This window comes from Acipenser ruthenus, chromosome 4, assembly GCF_902713425.1.
Source record: "Acipenser ruthenus chromosome 4, fAciRut3.2 maternal haplotype, whole genome shotgun sequence".
NCBI lineage: Eukaryota > Metazoa > Chordata > Actinopteri > Acipenseriformes > Acipenseridae > Acipenser > Acipenser ruthenus.
In genome coordinates this window covers 41,870,008-41,892,469 of record NC_081192.1, presented here as the reverse complement: position 1 = coordinate 41,892,469, position 22,462 = coordinate 41,870,008, and the positions used below count along the sequence as shown (strand labels likewise).

General features: G+C 36.5%; 1 protein-coding gene across 1 annotated transcript; it reads left to right on the top strand.

Annotated features, from left to right (window-relative positions):
- Nucleotides 1-546: 546 nt before the first annotated feature.
- On the top strand, nt 547-7,729 carry LOC117400768 (thyrotropin-releasing hormone receptor-like). Its single transcript, XM_034001094.2, has 3 exons — nt 547-1,050; nt 1,497-2,354; nt 4,137-7,729. Exons 2-3 carry the CDS (start codon nt 1,569-1,571, stop codon nt 4,503-4,505), a joined length of 1,155 nt encoding a protein of 384 aa, XP_033856985.2. The 5' UTR covers nt 547-1,050; nt 1,497-1,568; the 3' UTR covers nt 4,506-7,729.
- The last annotated feature ends 14,733 nt before the right edge of the window (nt 7,730-22,462 follow it).

Sequence of the window (22,462 nt, the reverse complement as noted above, 5' to 3'; positions counted from 1 at the left end):
AAATATTTGCATATCCTAAATGAATGTAAAAAACACCTGCAAAACGTAAAGATCTTCAGCACAATAAAAGGGTGACTATAATAATGTTGATAAAGTTACCGAGAGGTAAGGAAATGCATTTGAAAGCAATAGTTAGCACTTTAGGTTCTGCTAGCCTTTTGTATATTGTACAGTACGTGGAATGCAAACGTCATTATACATAATTTAGCATTTTTTTAAATGGTAGGCATGGACTGTGGGGTTTGTCTATTATCAGCTGTATTGTTGTAAATATATGAGAACAGGTGTACACTGTTATGAATAATGTACATAATGGACATCATCTATTTGTGATCTGCATATATTAATTTTCAAAGCAGCAGACACAGTTTAATTTATTGCAGCTGTTTGGATTTTCATATTGTTTAAGTGCCTTGAGCGTATATACACAAAATGTGCTCCTGTCAGCTTTACCCCGTCACTTATGACAGATGGGCTTGCCCTTCGTCCAAAACTGCACAGGTCTGCGACGTGGGGAGCCAAACAACACCAGATAACATGACAGTATACGATCTACTGAAATACAGAAGTACTCTGTATTGCTGTAACGAGACGCTGAGCAGAGTGCTTGTTCACTGATTTGCCAATCAGTCTGCGTACAGATTTAATGATTCTCTTCAGTTCATATGCATGTCATTGCGCACTAATGCTGCTGAAGAAAACGTCTTGAGAGCGCTTTTCACAGCGGTTTCACCCATTCTTTATGAAGAGTAATCCCGGTTCAAGGTGTTTGTAACACAAATTGTCCCAGACCGCTGTTATTTAAAAACCAAGATAATAATAATAATAATAATAATAATAATAATAATAATAATAATAATAATAATAATAATAATAATGAAAACAACAAAAATATATTGTCGGGGTAATCGTAAATTGTAATGCAAGAAGAAAGGAAAAGTAAGAAACATACTATTTCAATCATTTTAAAACAGATCCAAACTTTCTGAAAAGGAATGATGATTTGAAAAGAAGTCTTGGAAGAAAAAAACAGCACTTCATAATAAAAAGGTAAGTAGATATATTTTCCAGATACCGAACTGATTTTGATAGAAGCGGAGTCGTTTATGTATTAATTACATGTATTTTAAAAAAAAAACACGTTTAATAAACCTCAAAACCGAATCTAATTAATGAGAAAAAAAAATCCAGTTTGAATTCAATTAACGGTTAAGCACAATAGCTCAAAAGGCAATGCAATATAAATAGAGTTAAGGCTGAGAATAATGCAAGATACTTTGTGAACTATATTTCGTTTCAGTAGTATTTAATATGGATGATATCCTTAAGTCTATCATGTTACATAATTGATCTATTTTAGCTGTTTAAACGCTGTTGATAATAGATGCTTTAGTGAAGCTAAAAAGCTATTTTCTTACACTTTTAATAGAAAACGCAGTGAATTGCCAGTACATGCAGTATGTGTAAAAGTGTCCATCTGTATTATGTTTCTCCAGCTTACAAAAATAAAATCGGAAACGCTGTTCATTGACTCACTTCACAGTAGAACCATTTAAAGAAAATTGAAGATGGAGAATGTGACTTTTTTTCAAGATAACCAGACTGTAGGAAACTGGACAGAGCCAAGTATTGAATACAAGGTAGTGAGTACTCTACTGGTCATTATCATTTGTGGATTAGGTATTGTGGGTAATATTATGGTGGTCTTGGTAGTCCTTATGACCAAGCACATGATGACTCCTACCAACTGCTACATTGTGAGCCTTGCAGTAGCTGATCTGATGGTTCTTACTGCAGCAGGTCTACCCAACATCACAGAAAGTATCTATGGATCCTGGGTTTATGGTTATGCTGGATGCTTATGCATTACTTATCTCCAATATTTGGGGATCAATGCGTCTTCTTGTTCAATAACAGCCTTTACCATCGAGAGGTACATAGCAATATGTCATCCCATTAAAGCTCAGTTTCTCTGCACACTTTCAAGAGCTAAGAAGATCATCATATCTGTCTGGACTTTCACATCCTGTTATTGTGTCATGTGGTTTTATCTGTCGGACACCAAACAGAACAATTATGTAAATATGACAGTAGTTGTCTGTGCCTACAAAGTGTCTCGAAACCTCTATTTGCCCATTTATTTCCTGGATTTTTCAATATTTTATGTGGTGCCCCTAATGTTAGCCACTGTTCTATATGGGCTTATTGCAAGAATTCTGTTTTTCAACCCCATTCTCTCAGACCCCAAAGAGAATACACAAAAGTTAAGAAATGCTACCTCTCATAAAAACAAGATTTTTAACTCCAAAGCATCGAGCCGGTGCTCCAGCAGCACAGCTACATCAAGGAGACAGGTAAGATGGAATCTGTGCTATTAAAACATTATTCATATTCTAATATGAATACATAAATGTCTATTGTAATGGTAGTACAACATTATCGATCACATATTCATTTTTATAATAATTACTTAATTTTAAAATTGCAATAATATAATAGGCCCTAGCTATTTTCAAACTGTAGCCTACCGGTTAATATAAGAAAATGTGTTAACACTTTATATTAAATGTGCAATTATTACCAGTGATTACAAAGTAATTACCTGCTATACATTAATTACCTGTAGTGCTGGGCCAAATTCATGTTTGAATATTCTTTTAAAATTCAAATATTCTTTAAATTTAATCAACACTCTTCTGTACAGTTGTGTGCTGATAATTGCAGAACTCATTTATGCATTGGTTTCTTTTGCATGATTTCTTTTTTTTTTACAGTCATATCATATCATATCAGTTCTGCCATTGGAATGAAAACAATAAATGATTGCCTCTCACTACATTTGAACACTTGTCCCAGTACAAATAATGATTAATCAATATGAGAGTTCGATTTTGTGTATTCCTATCGCCTTTTGAACAAAATCTATGACAGTTTCGTATGTACCACTTGTAACTATTTATGATAATTTGTAGAGTTCAGGGGTTAAGAAATTATATTGTATTGTCTATGTTTAAGAATACAGTTTTGGATTAAATATGTCAAGATTTCAAAACCATTCTAGTCACAGCAGGAATCTGTTATTACAAAAACAAACAAACAAAAAAAACTGAAACTTAAAATAATTTGTTTTCTCATTTTCAAAAAAAAATGAACTTGTATTTGAGAATATCAAATACCTGCACTAATGACTTGAATTACATATTTTCTTCCCTCCTGAAATCTCCATTGTAGTATGCTAGTGAAGTGATTAACTAAGAGGGAAGGGATGTTTTGTAATACAGTGGGTGTTTTTACAAAGTTACAGCCGGTCTAATAATTACAAATGGTTTACAAATATAATCTACCAGCATGTGGTTCTATAGTTCTATAGAAGGACAACAGGAATATGTACAATTTCCAAAAACAGATATTTGTGTGGCCATGAAATGGACATTACCTTATATATTATCATCCATTCTTTGAAGGATAAGTTTTACCATCATTGAGAATTCCATATGTTATTTAAGTTTTTTAATGGTAAATTGTTGTTACTGTAACATGATACAACAGGTTTACGTGTGATGAGTTACCCTTTGGCAAGACATTTTTAATGATGATACTTATGCAAATGAGGTAGGTGCTAGAGAGATGGGCAGGAGGATGTAAGGCATTACACCTCTCCCTCCCTCCCTCCCTCATTGTTTTAAAGGAATAAGGTCGTCCATATACCTTAATCACTGCTTGTCTTGTAATTCAGGTAAGTTTTAGTCTTGGCTATTCCCAGTATGCCATACCTGAATCAGCCTTTCAAGCTTTATTTCTAGTTAGGCATCTTTCTAACTATTTATTCATATTAAAGGACATATAGCTCACAAAACTATTCCAGGAAATCTTATCTGATATGTATTATCCTCACTTCATAGATCTCACATTTTTCTATATGACAGAGGCTCACATTATTTTAAATGTGTATTTCATTTTTAATGGGATTCTTCCATAACATTTATAAAGGTTAGATTTACTGGAATTATTGAGTTAACACCACTTTAAGATCACAAAACATGTATTGAAACAGGTGAACAGTAATCATGGCTACAATGTTGCTTGTCATAATAATCTCCAACTGTAAATGAAATGTTCATTTCTATCTTCTCTAGGTCACCAAGATGCTGGCAGTGGTGGTCATTCTGTTCGCCCTCTTGTGGATGCCCTACCGCACGTTGGTAGTGGTCAACTCTTTCCTTGCCCAAGCATATTCTGATACTTGGTTAATCCTATTCTGCAGAATCTGCATATACCTTAACAGTGCGATCAACCCAGTTATTTACAACGCCATGTCTCAGAAATTTAGAGCAGCCTTCAAGAAGCTCTGCAAATGTAAGCAACAGCGGTCAGAAAACCCCACCAGCATGGCTCTCAATTACAGCGTGATAAAAGACACATCCAATGGAGAAAGCCCTGATCACTTTACCACGGAATTACCAAGGAGCTCTCTTTTGATGACACCTGCTGACCCAGCAAGGTGACTTTTAAGAAAGCTTAATTCTGTGTTAGGGTTAATAGATAGGAGAGATAACAAAAATGCAACGTGTATATATTTTCCTACGGAAGCTCATTAACATCACAAAGAAAAACATATTTATTGTGTTATTACTGGATAATATTGTGTTATTTTGCAATAGTTATTGCGTTATTACAAGATAGTTTTCATCAGTGATAAAGATGTCATAGTTTAGCAGAAGTGAATTGCAGATGGACAGTGAGAAGCTGTGAATTATCTTGAATAATGTTGCGGCAATATATTTAATTACATACCACTTTGTAGTTTTCCATATGCTTAATGAAAAACTGACAAAAATTTAAATCTAACATGACATACTGTACTACTATTATGGCTTCCGGTAGACTTTTGCGACATCATTTTGTAGTTTCTTTGATTACATGATGTTAAATAAGAGATATAAACTATGTTCATATAGTTTTTCAATCCTAAAATTCTATGTGATGAAAAACTTTTGGCCATAGCTGTATAATGACTTGAAAATGTTTGTCAAGTCATTATACACTGATGTTTTAGCAATAGCTAACAATACTTATAATTTCTCTCATTTATCATGTTTGATGAGAACACCAAAAGGACTACATATTTATGGCTACCAAATACCGGTGGCTGTACTATTAAACAACCCCACCTTTGCACTGTTGTAACCTCGATATTTTACATTTGCAAGCACTCTTCAAAAGCCCATAGTTTCATGTGTTTTAGAGTGGGCTGCTGGCCTTGTCTTTTATGATTAGTTATCAGGTACGAGTATTTTTAAGATACAGTACATTGGCTCCATTGTTATAACCTGCTTCAATATAGTGATTAAACCGCTTCTTCCTTAATACTTTAATAAAGACTGTGTTTTAAAGCCTGTTTAAATAACCTTAACCCTCTAATCTGAGAGAATGTTCACCACCACTTATTTAAAAAGTCAGCTAATTGTTTGTGAATAGGGACCTATCTATCCTGTATTTTTCTGGGGCTTGGTTCTATATTGCGAAATCGTAATTTCAACCGTTTATCACCTGCAACCTCTATCGGTTATCACCTGTTTCTATATTCGAGTCGAATCGTAATTGGTGTTGGGTTGCAATACGATAGGTTGGCTAGCAAAACTGTACTATCTGAAAATAGATGAATCACGCAGCACAAGGGCAACATGTATTTTGAATGGTCTTGGAAATCACGTTTGCGTAATCATTATTCATGTAAGAGACAGAAACTACAGTTTTAAACAACCTAACACCCCATTTCATATTTACCCTATGTGTAATTGTATATATTCCCATGTAATTTACACATTTGGAATTGGACCATAACCATAGCGTTGTTTACATAGACTAAATATTTAATAATAAGGCTAATTTAATATTTACTTAAATAATTATTAAATCTCAGAATAAAAATCAAACATAATGAGCCTATATATTAACCCTTTGCAGTCCATAGAATTCTGCACCTGTCAAGCTGTAGGTTGTGTTTGGAGCGGATAGGAAAAGCAAGAATGGCAGCTGCCCAAACAGCAACAAAAAGAAAACAGGCAGTGTGGCAGGGTGAATGCCCTGCCGGTGCACAGGTGTGTGTGGGAAATATTGGGTGGCAGGGAGGGGGTTAAATTCCTCCCTGTCAAAACACGTGGGAATGTTGAATAAATGATTAATGATTAATTAGACTCCGGTGTATAAATAAGGTGATCACGGGTGGTGGAAGGGGTTAGTGTGTTTGAGGTAGTGTTGGTGTTAGCGGTATGTGATGAGTATTTTTCGTGTTCTGCTCTGTGCCATTTGTCCTGTGTTATTTATTCCTTGAGTGTTTTGTATAGTCCTTTTGTTTTGGCCCTTGCGACGGTTATTTTGTTAACGTGTTTTGTTCTGTGTTCTGTCTAGTGTTTGTTTATTCTTATTATTTATTAAATATGTGCATCAGCTCTTCACTCGCAGTACTATGTCCATTCTCTTCCTGGTTTGACGTCAACCACAAGCCATCCTTGTCACAATATCCTCCCTCTTCAAGCGGTACTTCAGTCTAATTTCTTGATCAGAAAGCATGTCAAAGATGCTGCACACTCATCTGTGAGCCGATGCCCTCTGTCGCTGTAACTGTCTCTGCCTATGTCTTAAATACACAGCATGCATTAGAGCAGCCACGGCAATATGATGAGTCGTGTGAGCAACGTTATATGGAAACGCTGCTCCTGTCGTATATTCTGCTCCAGACGTCATACTAGCCTGATAGAACATCGTATTGGTATATAGAAACGAACCCCTGATTATGATAAATCAACAACACACAACTCATACATAATACTTATGACAAGCTCTCCCAGGTATTGCATTCACATAACTTGTAACATACATTGGTTGAAGCTGGGTAGTGACTTCTTTATAAATGTTATTGGTTATTAAAAGATGAGCATGATTTTGACTTTCATTCTTTAGAGTTACTGTACAGTGTCACAGTTGGAGTTCACAGTGTGCAACATTTAATGAATGCACAGTACATGTTGAATCTCATGCTGAACTTGTATAATTATTTGTAGTAAAATCCTATTTGAAGTCAGAGAAAGTAGTCAAGGTCTGATATCAGTGGGGATTTTTTTTCTGTTACCCATTCTAACACGACTGTTGCCCATATAAATAACTGATCCAGAACTAAATATGATTTTGAAAAATACTGTTCAAAAGCAGAACTTTAATTAAATATTCTGTTTTTTCAGCATGAGCTTCTCCTTCATCTCTATTTAACTTTTTTTTGGCATGCAAGTTGATGCAATGTAAGCGCTTTATTTTTAGGGTAAAATATATCACACATACACTCATTACAAATACATAAATAGAGCAGCATTGTTTGTCAGTCAACAGAAATCCATACAAAACATATAAAGATTTTCTAATTTCTGTGACTACAGTAATATCAGCAGGTAAAAGAAAACACAAAGCTCATTAGCAAGGTAGACATAACCTTTCCACATTTGTCTTAAACAAAACGTTCCTAGTTTTGGTACTGTAGTTTTTTGTAGTATTTTATCACATATTATTATTTGCAAAGACAAATAGTTAACCAAATGCAATGCCTTTGCTGGTAAAGTTGTGGTCAGCTAATGGTTCTGCAATGATTTCTTTAGAGCAGGGGTCTCCAATCCTGGCCCTGGAGGGACGGTGTCCCTCCTGGTTTTTGTTCCAGCTGTTACTTAATTGGACCAATCACGTGCTTAGTAGAAGCTTAATTTGTCCAATTAAGTAATTAGGGTACAGTTGGAACAAAAACCAGGAGGGACACCGGCTCTCCAGGACCAGGACTGGAGACCCCTGCTTTAGAGTAATACATGTATTCTAATGTTATCCAACATTTTCTAGTGTTGGGCATTTTGTTGTCTTTCTATTTTGACCTCTTGCAGTTGATTGTGTTGTATTACTATTGTTATCCACAAGTCGGCAAGCATAAAAGTGAATTTAAAAACTCACACACCATAGTGTATTTTTCATCAACAGGTATATTGTTTCATAGCTGTTTATTATGTGGAATGATTATATTCACTTCTAAATCGATAAAGAAACATTCATGTTTTGTATCAGCCTGTTTTAAATATGTTGCAGCTTCCATAGTAATAAACTTCTCCAACAAAACCTTCCCTTCTGATTTGAGCATCCCATTTGGATCAAATTAACTGCACTGATACATTTGGCAATTCGATCTGTATTTTGAAAATATGTCATGAATCCCTTTTCCTTGGTAGACTATTAAGGCTCCAACCTCACGTGACATGTTAGTTCATCTAGAACCAGGCTACAACAATAAATTATCACCCGACCTGTAAGACAGAAAGTAACAATCAGTTTCTGTTTTTCAAATCACAGATACAATGATTCCTTAGCTTGCTGTCTTCAACCAGTGGTACTTACTTGTGGCTCTTTCAATCTAGTCCAGTCCAGGACTTTGTTCCAACCATTTCATTAAGTGTTTAATAATTGAACAGAAGAGAGTTTTATTCCAACCAGGTCTTTAATTATTAAATTCAACCTAATGTAAAACACAGGACTGGATACTAGTTTGGAATGAACTGAACAAGCCATACCAGTGATCTAGACAGGTATTGAGCTAAAGTGAAACAGTTAACTTGTACAGTCGGAGAAACGGGTATGTTCCACTATTTTGTAAAATTGAACACAGTTTTGGGAATATGTATTTTTCCATATCAGTATTTATTTCTTAAGCACTGTCAATATACAGATACAGTATAATGTTTGTTAAAACGTTTTAGTATAACATCTACAGTACGGCTATGGCCACAAGTTTTACTTAACAAAAAAACTGACACAAATAGAAAAATGTGACATTTCAAAATCTAACATGAAATACTGTACACCTATTATGGTTTCCGGTAGACTTTTGCAATATAATTGTATTTTCCTTGATTACACAATGTTAAATAAAATGTCTAAATTATGTTCATACAGTTTAAAAAAAAAAAAAATTCTAGGTGATGGCCATAGCTGTACATGGGCAGCAATGTGAAGTAGTGGTTAGGGCTCTGGACTCTTGACCAGAGGGTCGTGGGTCCAATCCCAGGTGGGCGACACTGCTGCTGTACCCTTGAGCAAGGTACTTTACCTAGATTGCTCCAGTAAAAACCCAACTGTATAAATGGGTAATCGTATGTAAAAATAATGTGATATCTTGTAACAATTGTAAGTTGCCCTGGATGAGGGCGTCTGCTAAGAAATAATAATAATAATGTTGCTTTAGGTAAACTGATGTTACGTGCTTTATTACATTCTTTGTCTATGTATATTATCTTAATAAATTGCTCCTGTATGTCTCTGCAGTCTCTTATTTCTTTTTTTTTTTCTTGTGGCAGTTGTCATACAGTATGCTTGTATGGGGGCCTGTGATATGCCCAAAGTTTCTCATTGAAGCACTGCCATGACCATAAAACACAGTTTAAACCGTTCATAAATAAACACAGAGCTCTGGTGTGAGACTGCCCTCTGCTTTTCCAATTAACCAGTAAACTATACTAAATGTTATCCATGTACAGAACTGCATAAAACGTAAAAGGCAACGCAATTAAGCAAAACCAAAAGATTAAAAAAAAACAACAACAACAACAGTTTCCAGAATTAAAACCGTGTCCCGAGTCAGTATTCAAAATTACAGAATCTAGTGCTCGATAAGGCCCTAATGTCACAGTTCACGTGCAAATGAAAATGCACAAAAGCAACAAAAGATCACAGATAAATAAAATACAAACACAGTATCTAAAACTGTTTAATGATTAACTGTTACATTACCCTAGCTTGTCTCGTTCGCTTTGTTTTGGCTGCATTTTTGTCAGGTGAAACTGGAAGCAGCGCTGTGTAACTTTCCAAATTCTGCAGCAAGGGTCCATAATTTCTGCAACAGAAATTCATGAATTCTGCGGTAGCCTTTTAAAAGTTAAAACCAACCCGGTTCTTTGTTAATTTCTTTTTTTTTATAGGGCTGTGTGGCAATGTGCCCCGCCCCTGTGTGCATATTATGTGTTGTATGTTGCGTGCGTGTGTTAATGTTGGTGTATAGATTGGTACACGGGATATAAACGGGTCTGTGTTTCACGTGTGATTTAAAAAGGTAGATTTGTATTTAGGCACGAGGAGAGCACAAATCACTTCACGTGCTGGTTAAATGTAATATGTGAGCACGGGGTTGCACAGAATTAATTCACGTGCTGGGATTCAAGTGAATAATTAATTAGTAATTGAATCCCAGCACAACAGTATATATAGATGCACGTTTCATTCAGTCAGGGTTGGGTGTTCGAGAGTGGAGAACGGGTGAGAAGGAGAAGGAGAAGGAGAAGGAGAAGGAGAAGGTGAAGGTGAAGGTGAAGGCGAAGGCGAAGGCGAAGGCGAAGGCGAAGGTGAAGGTGAAGGTGAAGGAGAAAGTGAAGGAAAATAATCTATAAGTGTTTGTACTCACCGTGTTTGTTTGTCTCTCCGTGCACCGTTTGTTAAGTGTTTAGTACGTTTTGTTTGTCTTTTTATTTTGGCGTATAGTGCCGTGTCCTGTTTTGTGCTTGTGTTTTGTGTTTAAAACCTTTTATTTCCTGTTCTGTTTATTAAATGCTGAGCGAAAGCATTCGCTCAGCTTCACCAAACCCCAAATCTCTGTCTGTTTATTTCCTGCATCTGGTCTGACGCCACCCACTCCGGCCGTCTTTGTGACAGGCTGTTTTCAAAGTTTATTACAGTACATACTAAAACGAATAGCAAATGAATATACACAAACATTTATTGAAACTTTAATAACTTTTATTAATTCAAAAAACAAAATTGTGAGGCCACTGTCAGCAGGTAGAAAAGTAAAATAAATGATCAAATAAATACTGGCGTTTTGCAGTTTTAAACTTTTACTGCTATGAGGGGAAAAATACTTTGAAAGTGAGCAACTGCAACTAGAAACAATAAAATTGACTGAAATAAAAATAAAAATAAATTTAAAAAATGTTCTCCATTTTATCAGGACTGTGAGTCAGATGTTTAAAGTCTTGCTTTCCCATTGAAGTAGAGGAAACAGGGCTTTGATAGTTTCTTCAGAAACAACATGCACGGTTTGCAAAACAGTTAACCGCCTTCCTCATACAAGAGTCTCGGGTATTCTCCAGCACGATCAGTGGCTATTTTATTTCTAAGTGGTATTGCCTCCAGGCAAATGTTTGCTCTTAACACACGTATCCATGTTAGCTGAGGATTTGAATAGCCACAGCACGTCAGTGTCTAAAACGAGTGGATTGCTTTTCCTAAGAGCGGGCTGAGCAAGATAAACAAAGCAGAGGTATTCAAAAATCTCACCGCGCCACCTTGTGGAATGTTTAAAAAACTTGAATTTGTTCTTATGAATGCTAGTTAGGCTTGTTGCCGTAGAAAATCAATAATTCTGCAACCCAGAGTGCATTCCGCGAAATCACACCGCGATCTGTGATCGCGTTTTTCACGGGGGACTAAATATAAGACAGACTGATTTGGCATTAGAGAGAATTAAAAAAAAAAAACGTGGGCTGTGACGAATATTCACATAAATTGTAACATTGAAGAGATGGGCTTTGTATCAGAAAACTGGTGACTGAGTCGGAAACCGCGCGTGACGGTAAGTGCATTAATTTATATATATTTATATATAATGGGGATTGATTTATTCTTAATACAAGGGTGGTAAAACGCGACTAACGTGTATCTGGGTAACAGATATCCGAGTGCTGACTGTAATACTGTACAGAAAATAATCTGAAATAGATGTCAGTGTATGTGACCGAAGAAAGACCTGCCATTATGTGATTTTTTTTCCACTTGTTTTACATTATTATTATTATTATTATTATTATTATTATTATTATTATTATTATTATTATTATTTATTAGAAGATGCCCTTACCCAGGGCGACTTACAGTTGTATACAAAAAAAATACATTATGTGCAATGTAGATACCAACATGGTACAGCAGGTACATGTGTACACAACTGTGACGGGGTACACCCTGCCCCTGTGTGTATTTGTGTTATTTTGTATTTGTTGTATTATTATTTAAAACTTACTGTTTTGTTATTATTTATTGATGTTTTGTTTGGTAAGGAATGAGTTAAAAACCTTCCCTGCTAGAAAATACTCATATAGACTGTGGCTGTCTTTACACTGGTTAATTGGTTGCCAGTTTGGGGACAGCCACATCAATATAAAAACCGGCAGCTTTGGCTGATCGAGGAGAGTGTGTTCAGAGGCAGAACGAGACGTGAGTGAAACATAACAATTGCTATGCGTGCTGATTATACACCAGCACGATTCTTTTTTTTTTAGTTCCATGTCTGTTTTGTTTGTCAGTTTGTTTTGGCCACCATGCCATTTATTTTGTGTTTTGTTAAAACTTTTTGTTTATTTATAATTAAAATGCGCCGCAGCACATTTCATACCCCAGTGCTGTCTGTGTGTATATTCTCTTCCAGGTTTGACAAAGCCAACCTGTCACAACAACTTAACAGAGATAACAAGTGCTGTTAGCCTATATTGCAGTCTCTCTTACAGTCCAAGGACTCTACAAAACTTGAGTGCAAACCACTCTATTTCACTGAATATTATCTGAAATACAGATGAAAACATGATCAGGTCTTTCACCTGCTCCTATAAATCTAATGCAATACTGCAATATATCAATTTTGCAGTATAAAGTAATTGCCACAGTTTGTTCTATTCAACCCATACACTGTTGATACAGTCCTACCTAATAAACATTTAAATATACATACAGAATGTAATAAAAGCACATACAGATGCTGTATAATTTGGTTTCATACTTTTTATTTTTGGTGTTTGTCATCATTTGTTGTTTTTTTTTCAGCGATTGGACTTTCAAAACTGATTTTACAATACTATTTTTGTGATTATCTTATGTAAAAAGGAATCCTTGCTTCCATTATAAGAATACTGATGGGTTATGTCTGGTATATGTTTAAAACTAGTGTCACGGGTAGGATGACAGAGGTAACCAAACAGTTAGTTAAAAAAAAAAAGTACTTGCAATTGTAGTGGCGACTACGCTACCTTGTGTTTTTAAAGGGCAAGGACCTTTGTGGCCAAATAGAACTATTAATAGCCCAGCATAGGTAATTCTTGATACCCAGGGGTCCATAAACATACACAATCAACGATTTAAAATTAATAAAACAAACTTTATTAATTCTCCACGGGGTAAATGTATTTATTTATTTTTTTAAAGCACATGAGGAGTTTTCCACATCAACAGAAAAAAAGTCCAAGAAAAATACAGTCCCCAGTTAGCTGCCAAAAAGGCTGCAAAAGAATAAGAAAAGATGGCGAGTGTCAAGCTCTATAGTCGTCACCGACCGGAATAGACATCCTCCAGGAGGTGCTGGACCTGTCAGGCGATGTCTCCTACTCCACCGTCAAACCTGGAGGGGAGATCCCAGGAAACCTGGGAAAGGACACAGACCGACTTTCAGGGACAAGAGAACAGGTACAGTGCCTATAGAAAGTCTACACCCCCTTTCCAAATTTTCACCTTTGTTACCTTATAGCCTGGAATTAAAATGCATTAAAATAGTTTTTTTTTTCATTTATCTACACATCCTACCCCACAACTTCCAAGTGAAAAAAATATTCTATAAATTTGTAGAAAATTAATTAAAAATAAAAACTGAAATAGCTTGGTTGGATAAGTGTCCACCCCCCTTGTAATAGCAATCCTAAATTAGCTCAGGTGTAACCAATCACCTTTAAAATCACACACCAAGTTAAGTGGCCTCCACCTGTGTTAAATTATAGTGATTCACATGATTTCAGGATAAATTTAGCAGTTCCTGTAGGTTCCCTCTGCTGGGTAGTGCATTTCAAAGCAAAGACTCAACCATGAGCACCAAGGCACTTTCAAAAGAACTACGGGACAAAGTTGTTGAAAGGCACTGGATGGGTATAAAAAAAAAATATCAAAGGCCTTGAATATCCCTTGGAGCACGGTCAAGACGATTATTAAGAAGTGGAAGGTGCATGGCACCACCAAGACCCTGCCGAGCAAGAAGGAGACTGATCAGAGAGGCTACCAAGAGGCCAATGGCAACTTTGCAAGAGCTACAGGCTTTTATGGCCAAGACTGGTCAAAGTGTGCATGTGACAACAATATCCCAAGCACTCCACAAATCTGGCCTGTATGGTAGGGTGGCAAGAAGGAAGCCATTACTCAAGAAAGTCCACCTTGAATCCCGTTTGAAGTATGCAAAAAAACAGTTAGGAGATTCTGTAGCCATGTGGCAAAAAGTTTTGTGGTCTGACGAAACTAAAATGGAACTTTTTGGCCTAAATGCAAAGTGTTATGTTTGGCGCAAACCCAACACAGCGCATCACCCAAAGAACACCATCCCTACTGTGAAGCATGGTGGTGGCAGCATCATGTTATGGGGATGTTTCTCATCGGCAGGGATTGGGGCACTTGTCAGGGTAGAAGGGAAAATGAATGGAGCAAAGTACAAAGAAGTCCTTGAGGAAAACCTGCTGCCCTCTGCAAGAAAGCTGAAAGTGGGACAAAAGTTCACCTTTCAGCATGACAACGACCCAAAGCACACAGCCAAAGCTACACTAGAGTGGCTAAGGAACAAAAAGGTAAATGTTCTTGAGTGGCCCAGTCAGAGCCCCTACCTAAATCCAATCGAAAATTTGTGGCATGACTTGAAGATTGCTGTCCATCAACGCTCCCCAAGAAACTTGACAGAGCTTGAACAGCTTTTTAAAGAAGAATGGTCAAATATTGCCAAATCTAGGTGTGCAAAGTTGGTAGAGACCTATCACAACAGACTCACAGCTGTAATTGCTGCCAAAGGTGCTTCCACCAAGTATTAACTCAGGGGGGTGGACACTTATCCAATTATGATCTTTCAGTTTTGTATTTTTGATATATCATTTTTTTCTCAATAAAAACCTTTTTCCCCTTAACAGTGTGGAGTATGGTGTGTAGATAAGTGGAAAAAAGTCCTCATTTAAATGCATGAAACTCTGAGGCACTGACACAACAAAATGTGAAAAAAAAGTTAAAGGGGGTGTAGAATATGAGCTCTTGCAGTTAGATATCTGATCTCAAAAAAGGAATTGGCCTTACGACAAAATATCCTTTTTTGCAAGGGTCTAATCTTCTTTCATCTGAAAAAAATCTTCTTTCATCTGAAAAAAACTGCAGACGGTAATCATGTTTTGCATACAGTGAATGTTTCTGTGATATTTTGTAACAAGTCTGCTAAGAAATAAATAAATAAATAAATAAATAAATAAATAAATAAATAAATAAGAAGAAGAAGAAGAAGAAGAAGAATCCCCAAAGTTTCTTTTTTTTTCTAATTAATATTGGTAGGTAGCATTTTATAAGCAAATGCACGTGTAAGGCTCTGAATCCTAAACTCAAATTTCACTTAATATGTATGCTTATCAGCAGAGATCCTAGTTTTCCACAATAAAAAAATGAAATTCTCCTATTGATTTTAGTTTTTGGCATCTTTTGAACAGCTCTGAATACTGAAGTAAACTGAACTTGCATACCGGAAGCAGTTTTATTAGATAGGTATGTGTACGTAAATGTAAAACAAAGTTGCCTGTGTTAATGTTTATATTATATGTGTTTTGATTTGATTATTATCAAACAAACAAAAAAAGCCTTGCATGATTTTTGACCCTCCCCAAGTGTAAAACTAAAAAATCTCCAAAAACATAGAAAATCCATGTTTTTCCATGTCATCATAGAAAATCTGCATTTTTCCATGCAGATTCCAAGGATCCCTGCTTATCAGTAAAGGCCACTATCTGAAAAGGGCTGAATTAAAATGTTAATGCATGGGTGTTTAATGAGGCCCACAGACAGAATGTATTTTACAATGCATTTTTTGTAAGATCATAAAATATACCACAAAAAAGTGAAAAAATGAAAAAATATAAATGTTTCTTTTTTATATTTTACATTTTAAAAGGGATCTTTTCAACAGGAGCATGTTTTTTTTAAATAAATTATGTTACCTTTGGTACCCTGGGGTAAAGTAATGGTATTTATTTCACAATTTGACATTAATTATTAAACCTATAGCTATTATACTCAACATATCCAACTTCACCACATGGTAAATTGTAAACAACTGCAATAAAAAAGGCAAGAGGTTGCATAACAATACAAACACTAAAAACAGTCTCATTAATAACACTAGCTAGTTGAAGTGAACGATCAACAATTTCTATGTGGTTACACAGTCAACATCTTAAAAGAACACACACATTTTTCCTATATTATGTACATCTAGTAATAGGGGAGAATTGTCATGGGGACGCTTTGTTGGGTACGAATTGTCGTGCACCCCTTATGATAACACAAATCTAGATGTATAAAGGAATAACAAAAAATATGAATATATATATATATATAAAAAACCATCATTCCCTACTTTCTACATTTGATTATTATATTATATGTCCATCCACAATACAGATTTAGAAGTATAAATGAAAATAATAATTCATAGCGTCTCCTCCTACTTACATTACATGTATATGTCCATATAATAAACTACCATACTGAAAATGAAAAGAAACATGTTAATGGGATGTTACAATGGATGCATGCATATATTTCTAAGTAAACATATTTCTAAAGTTTAGAATATCACAAAATTATTTACTTACATGTATTAGATGTTTTCATTGTCTTTGAAATAGAAAATACAAATGGAAAGTTTTTTTTGGGGGCCAAAAACAAACTCTGTGCAGGCGATCTGGGAATGTGAGTCTGTGAGAGAGTGACAGCTGCAACACTAATCAAAGCCACTATCTGTGTAAGTAAACAGAGTCAAGTCTGGCAGGTTCGGAAAGGGCTTGACTGTCTCTATACAAAGTTTGGTGCAGTTTAATGACAGAATTGCATAGTTCCATAACTAAGAAGAGGTGCATAGCACAAAATTAAACATCCCAGCTGGCAATATCCAGTTTTAGATTGAACAATATGCTGGAGGTGCTGTAATGTCCGTCACGGTGATGTCATAGTGCTGTCATGGACAGTCGCTGTAATGGTCTGCGCTGTAATGTCCTTCGCGATGATGTCATAGCGCTGTTATGGGCAGTCGCTATAATGGTCGGCGCGGTTTTGTACTCGCTGTTGTCATGTAACTGAAAGGGAACTGGATAAGTCCGGGGATACCATCTATACGTAGTGGGGATTCATTGCTCATTCAATGACCCAGCTTTTCCTAGATACTGGATTCAGTGGACAGGAGTTGGGACATATAGTGAATGCTCTATCCAAAGAGGCAGAGAGAAGTGGCAACTGGCTAGTTGTGGATGAAAAAGGCTGATTGGGGACCTCAAAAAAGGAATGGGTGGCTAAGGTAAGTAAACTGGGCTGGGTTGGGTGGGGGGTAGAGGGGAGAAGTGCTGGGCCACCAGCACCACTGTTGAGCCTTCCCAAGGCATTGTGGGCTAGTCGACAAAACACAGAAGATGGGAAGTGCCCTACCCAGCCCATTCCAGATGGTTGCCATGTTGAGCACTAGGGAGGCCATACTTCATAGTTTGCCTTTCTAAAATTGTAAACCTTAGCTTTAGTCATTACTTTTGGGGTTTTAAAAAGCACTTCAAATGACACCATGTTGTGGTCTGAGTTTGCCAATGGTTCTCTGACCTCTGTTTTAGTTATTCTGTCTGTTATACATGTGATTTTTTTCCAGCTGATGATACAATCAGAGGAGAGTCGCCTATCAAATCACGTGCGCTTGTCGTCACTGGTGTGAAAGGTAGTGTCACACCGAAAGTACCATTTTATCACAGGTCAAATAGCATCGCATGCGGTGTGTAAAGTACTTTACTTGAGATAGCGACTCAGTGTCTGTGTCAACATAGTTAAGACAACACACACCAGGTTTTTGGTTTCAGGACAGTATGTTGGTATGTTGATATTGTGAAAGCAATAGATAGTATGCAGACTTTTTTTTTCAAACATGGTAGAAACTGCATTTTGTTATAGATGGTATTATACTGCCTGTGTTATTATTAATAGTTAATCAACTGTTATAATTCAGGGAGTTTCAAAATAGGACAATGTCTCATAGGCTAGCAGTTCATTGTAAATTCTAATGTCATGATGAAACTGTTATTTTCTTTTGCTTTTCATGCAATATGTTTCATGTGACACAGTGTTGTAAATTAAGATGTAGAACCCGATCGGGATTACAACTGTTTTTGTGTTTTGTAAATTAACACAAATTAGAATGGCCTTTACTGATAGGTGTTTAGAAACTCTAAGCAGAGACGTTGCAAAACTATTTTAAAAAATCTGAATTAATTAGAATTATTGTGCATTACTGTTCTGCACTACATACTGATAAAGTGGTTATATTTTTTAACAGCTGTCTAGTTTCAAACAATTAGAACCATATGTTGTCCAAACCCAGTGGTTGCTCTGCACATCAGGAAGAAAAAGCTAAGCAGTGCATTCTGTACTTCTGTTTTAGACAATTGTCAGGTGTATGGTGCAAAATCAAAAATGTAAATAAATAAGTGAAAATGCAGAATTCATTCTGAATAACAATCAAATCAATTTATGAAAAAAAAGCTGTGTCAGCCGTCTGCATTGTGGAGCTCTGAATATACAATATGCCACGGACAGTAGGTGCATGTGATATTTCACTTTTTACACAAGGTCGTGTAACTGGGCATTTTGACTATTGGCAAAGTGCGAGGCAGTTTGCCAGAGATCATGAACTTTCAAATGGGTGTGTGCAGAACATTATTGTGACTTATCCTGAGATCAGTCTGACTGCAACATAACGGCGGCCTGTCTGCCCATCGACAGTAACAAAATGTGCACGATGATCACTTGCTCATTCCAACCCATGACAAAGCCTTGCAAACATTGCCAGCTCCCATGAGCCAATGTACAGCACAACGGGTTTGCATAGGCTGGGCTACAGCGGGCGAGTGGCCTGACGGAAACCCTGGTTCACCTATGCAAATGTACAGTTTAATAAGGATGTGTGATTGTAAGCTAGTCCGGCCAAACAATACATAATAATACAAATAATATTGGCTTTTCGCCGTCATGTACAATACAGAAATTATAATCATAATACAAATAATAATATAAACAAAGGGGCGGGACACTCCACCACACACCTCTGTTTCAAGACTGCTCATTTTAATATGGCAAGGCACTGTATATTGTTTATCTCCATTTTACTATTTTTGAAATGTCCAATTACAATGTTGCTTCACCACTGAACCACTTGCCAATCAGGACTGAGGGTTGACCTCCATTCCAACTGCTGGATGTTGCCATGAACCATGGAGGCAAGATAAGGCCCAGCCTGGGATGTCTCCGCTTAGACTCTTCCCCAAGTAGGAAAACTATGAACAGAACCACATTTGAGGGGGTTTTAGTCCCCAGCTACAGCTGCTTACTGGACTACACAAGAGCTTGCAATGATGTTCCCTACTATCAGTTTATTACTTTATTACCACTTATCTCCTTGTAGGAAACTCCATATGGTCAAGTTGCTATGGTCACATTAGATATTCTAGCTTTGCAAAATGAATTGTGTTACTACTCTAAGCGACAAAATGCTCAATCTAACTGGCACATGGCTCCAAGATCTGTGTTGTTTTGCAATGTTTTTTGGTTCCTTGAGAAATGTGCAATTGTGTCCTTTTAACTCTCTTGATTCAATGTGCTTTATGATAAAGACAAAGATCACGGTTGAAACGTCACAATATCACACGATAACTCAAGACCAGGAAACAAAAACAAAACATGGCAAATTAGCACAGGTCTGCAAGCAAGATGGCTACCAGTTATATTGAAAAACACAATTATTTTAAAATCGTAATATTAGAGCAACACAACTCAGAACAATTTAAAACCATTGAAAAACGTGCAACACCGTAAAACAAAATGCTGTATGTATAGCACCACTTGTATTCCATTTTAAGAACACCAGACTGGAAAACTAACAGCAAATGACTTTCTAAAATTACCTTAGTGTTGCTTTAAACACTTTCCAGGTGTTGTTTCTTACAGCACCCTCAAATCAGCACAGATCATTACTTAATGAGCTACTTTAAGAGTGAGAGGCTGATGATAAGCTATCCTTCTAAAACTGCAGTGTCCATGCTAGCGTGGGGAATTGGGATGCTGAGCTCAGGTGCAGATAAGAGGGCTCATGTCTTTCATGTAGCCTTGACTCATTAATCTCCATGTTTTTCACAACATAGCCCAGGAGATATCGCGGTTCAACACTCAGATTATTAGAAATTGCTGTAAGGGTAGTAGTCTTGAAAACCCCCAAGGTTTCCATTCATCAAGTCCCACACTTTTGTTCTTGCACAACATAAAGGATAACAGGTGCTTTTAACATCAAACAGTAAGTAAAAACTACAAAAATATATTTTGTACAGGAAGCCTCAGACTTGCCTTAATTTCCTTAAACACAAGCAATGATTTATGCCATTCAGCAATCATCATATTCTGATTATGTAGGAAGTATGAGTTTGTAGAGTTTGCACAGCACCATGCTACCGAGTCAAGCTGGCTAAACTGCTTATTAATCCCATTCTATTTTTCTATTCTGTTCTCATGTTATCTAGGGTTACCATATGGCTCCAGATTAACCGGACGCTTTGAGACAGACCGGGTTTTCAAAATTCCCCCTAAATTGAAAGTAATTAACGTATAAATGAGCTCCACCTTTGCTGAGATTAATCCTGCTGTGGTGGAATTGCTTGGGCGCAGCAAACAATTCACACTGATCAGCTGCTTCTGATCAGATCTTAATGAACGAATAGCTAATTTATCGATAGAGCAACGAGATGATGATGCGATTGTATTTGCAGAATAATATGGGCGATTGAATTTTAACAAACAGAAAAAAATAGCGACTGGCTGCAATTCATTCTTGGTATAATACAATTATTTGACGCGCATGCGGGTATTTAAGCATCATTCTTAATTGTAGCTAAGGATGGTTCATTTACACCTTCATTTATTTCAATTTAGGGGCAAGTTTGAAATCCCGTTCTGTCTCACAGCGTCCGGTTGATCTGGAGCCATATGGTAACCCTATGTTATCCACAATATGTTATGTGACATATGACTAGGGCCTTGGAAAATACACAGCATTTTTTACACAAACTGACTTGCCTACTATTCAGTTCTATGCCTTCAGATGCAAGGTGTCCTCCATCCCTTGACATCTCTAAATATTGTACATGTGGGGTAGGGAATTAAGGTAAAATACCTGCATTATGTCTAGTTCACCTCCAACAGACAGAAAGCACCTCAGTTTATCCGCAATCCGGAAGTTCATTGTTATAGACTGGAACTCAGTTGTATAGACGAGGGTAAATAAGGGAAAGCCAATGGGATGTGCTTGAACCCTGGTACCCTAGTTGCAGAAGGGGGTGGGGTTGAAGTTATAAGAAGGTGCTTTGATGCCATTTTGTTGTTGTTATTGGAATAAAGTGGTTGAATGCAGAGCAGTGGACAGAGCAGCGGACTCTGGTGGGTGCGAGATAGTGTGCGAAAATAAAGAAGCATTGAACCAAGAACAAAGCGTGTCTCTCCTGTTGCTAGGTAATTCACTCCCACTGGCTCTAGCATATACCAAACAGAGCAAGAGTTTAAGGTGCTTTGTTGGGATAAACATTATTAATTATGAAGTAATTACCGATAATTTAAAGTCAAATGGTATATATTTATTTCAGAAAGCCAGTCATTTAAGCATTTAATCACCCAATTTGTTTGTTTTGTGGTATTCATTTCATTTCGAGTTTCTTTTTCTAGCCCGTCAATGTTACATTTTTGTACCTGTAAAGACAGTGGGTGCGCGGTACAGTGAAGAAAGGTGAGTTGGATGGTTATGACATTGCATGTAGTAATGTAAATACTGTTGTTTCACAAAACAATGACTGATACCAACTAAAAGGAGGAAAATAAAACTGAATATCTGACAACTGGATCTGACCAAAGTTACAGAATATGACTGGTATGTACTACAAATAAAATACCAAAACTTGTGAGAAAATAGAATTGGCTTTGTGAAAAAATAATTGAAATAAAAGTCCCAAATCCTTTTTCGTCAGGTCCAATTTTCACACTCACCAATAAAGGTTGCGAAAAAAAAGAATTGGCCTCGCGAAACGAGTGCAATCAACTGAATACTGAATTGTATTCTTTGACAGTTTTCAAAGTTTGGTATATGGTGTGTTTAATTACAGTATTTCATTACCTTAACTGTAGGCGTTAAAGTTTTATTGAATTGCATTAATTTAATAATTGACCCTGACCGAGGGCCACCACTCAATCTCAAATTGTGTCTTCCTTACAATCACTTTCTAATGCTGTACAATGATATATACTGTTAGAGTCGGCATTGAAA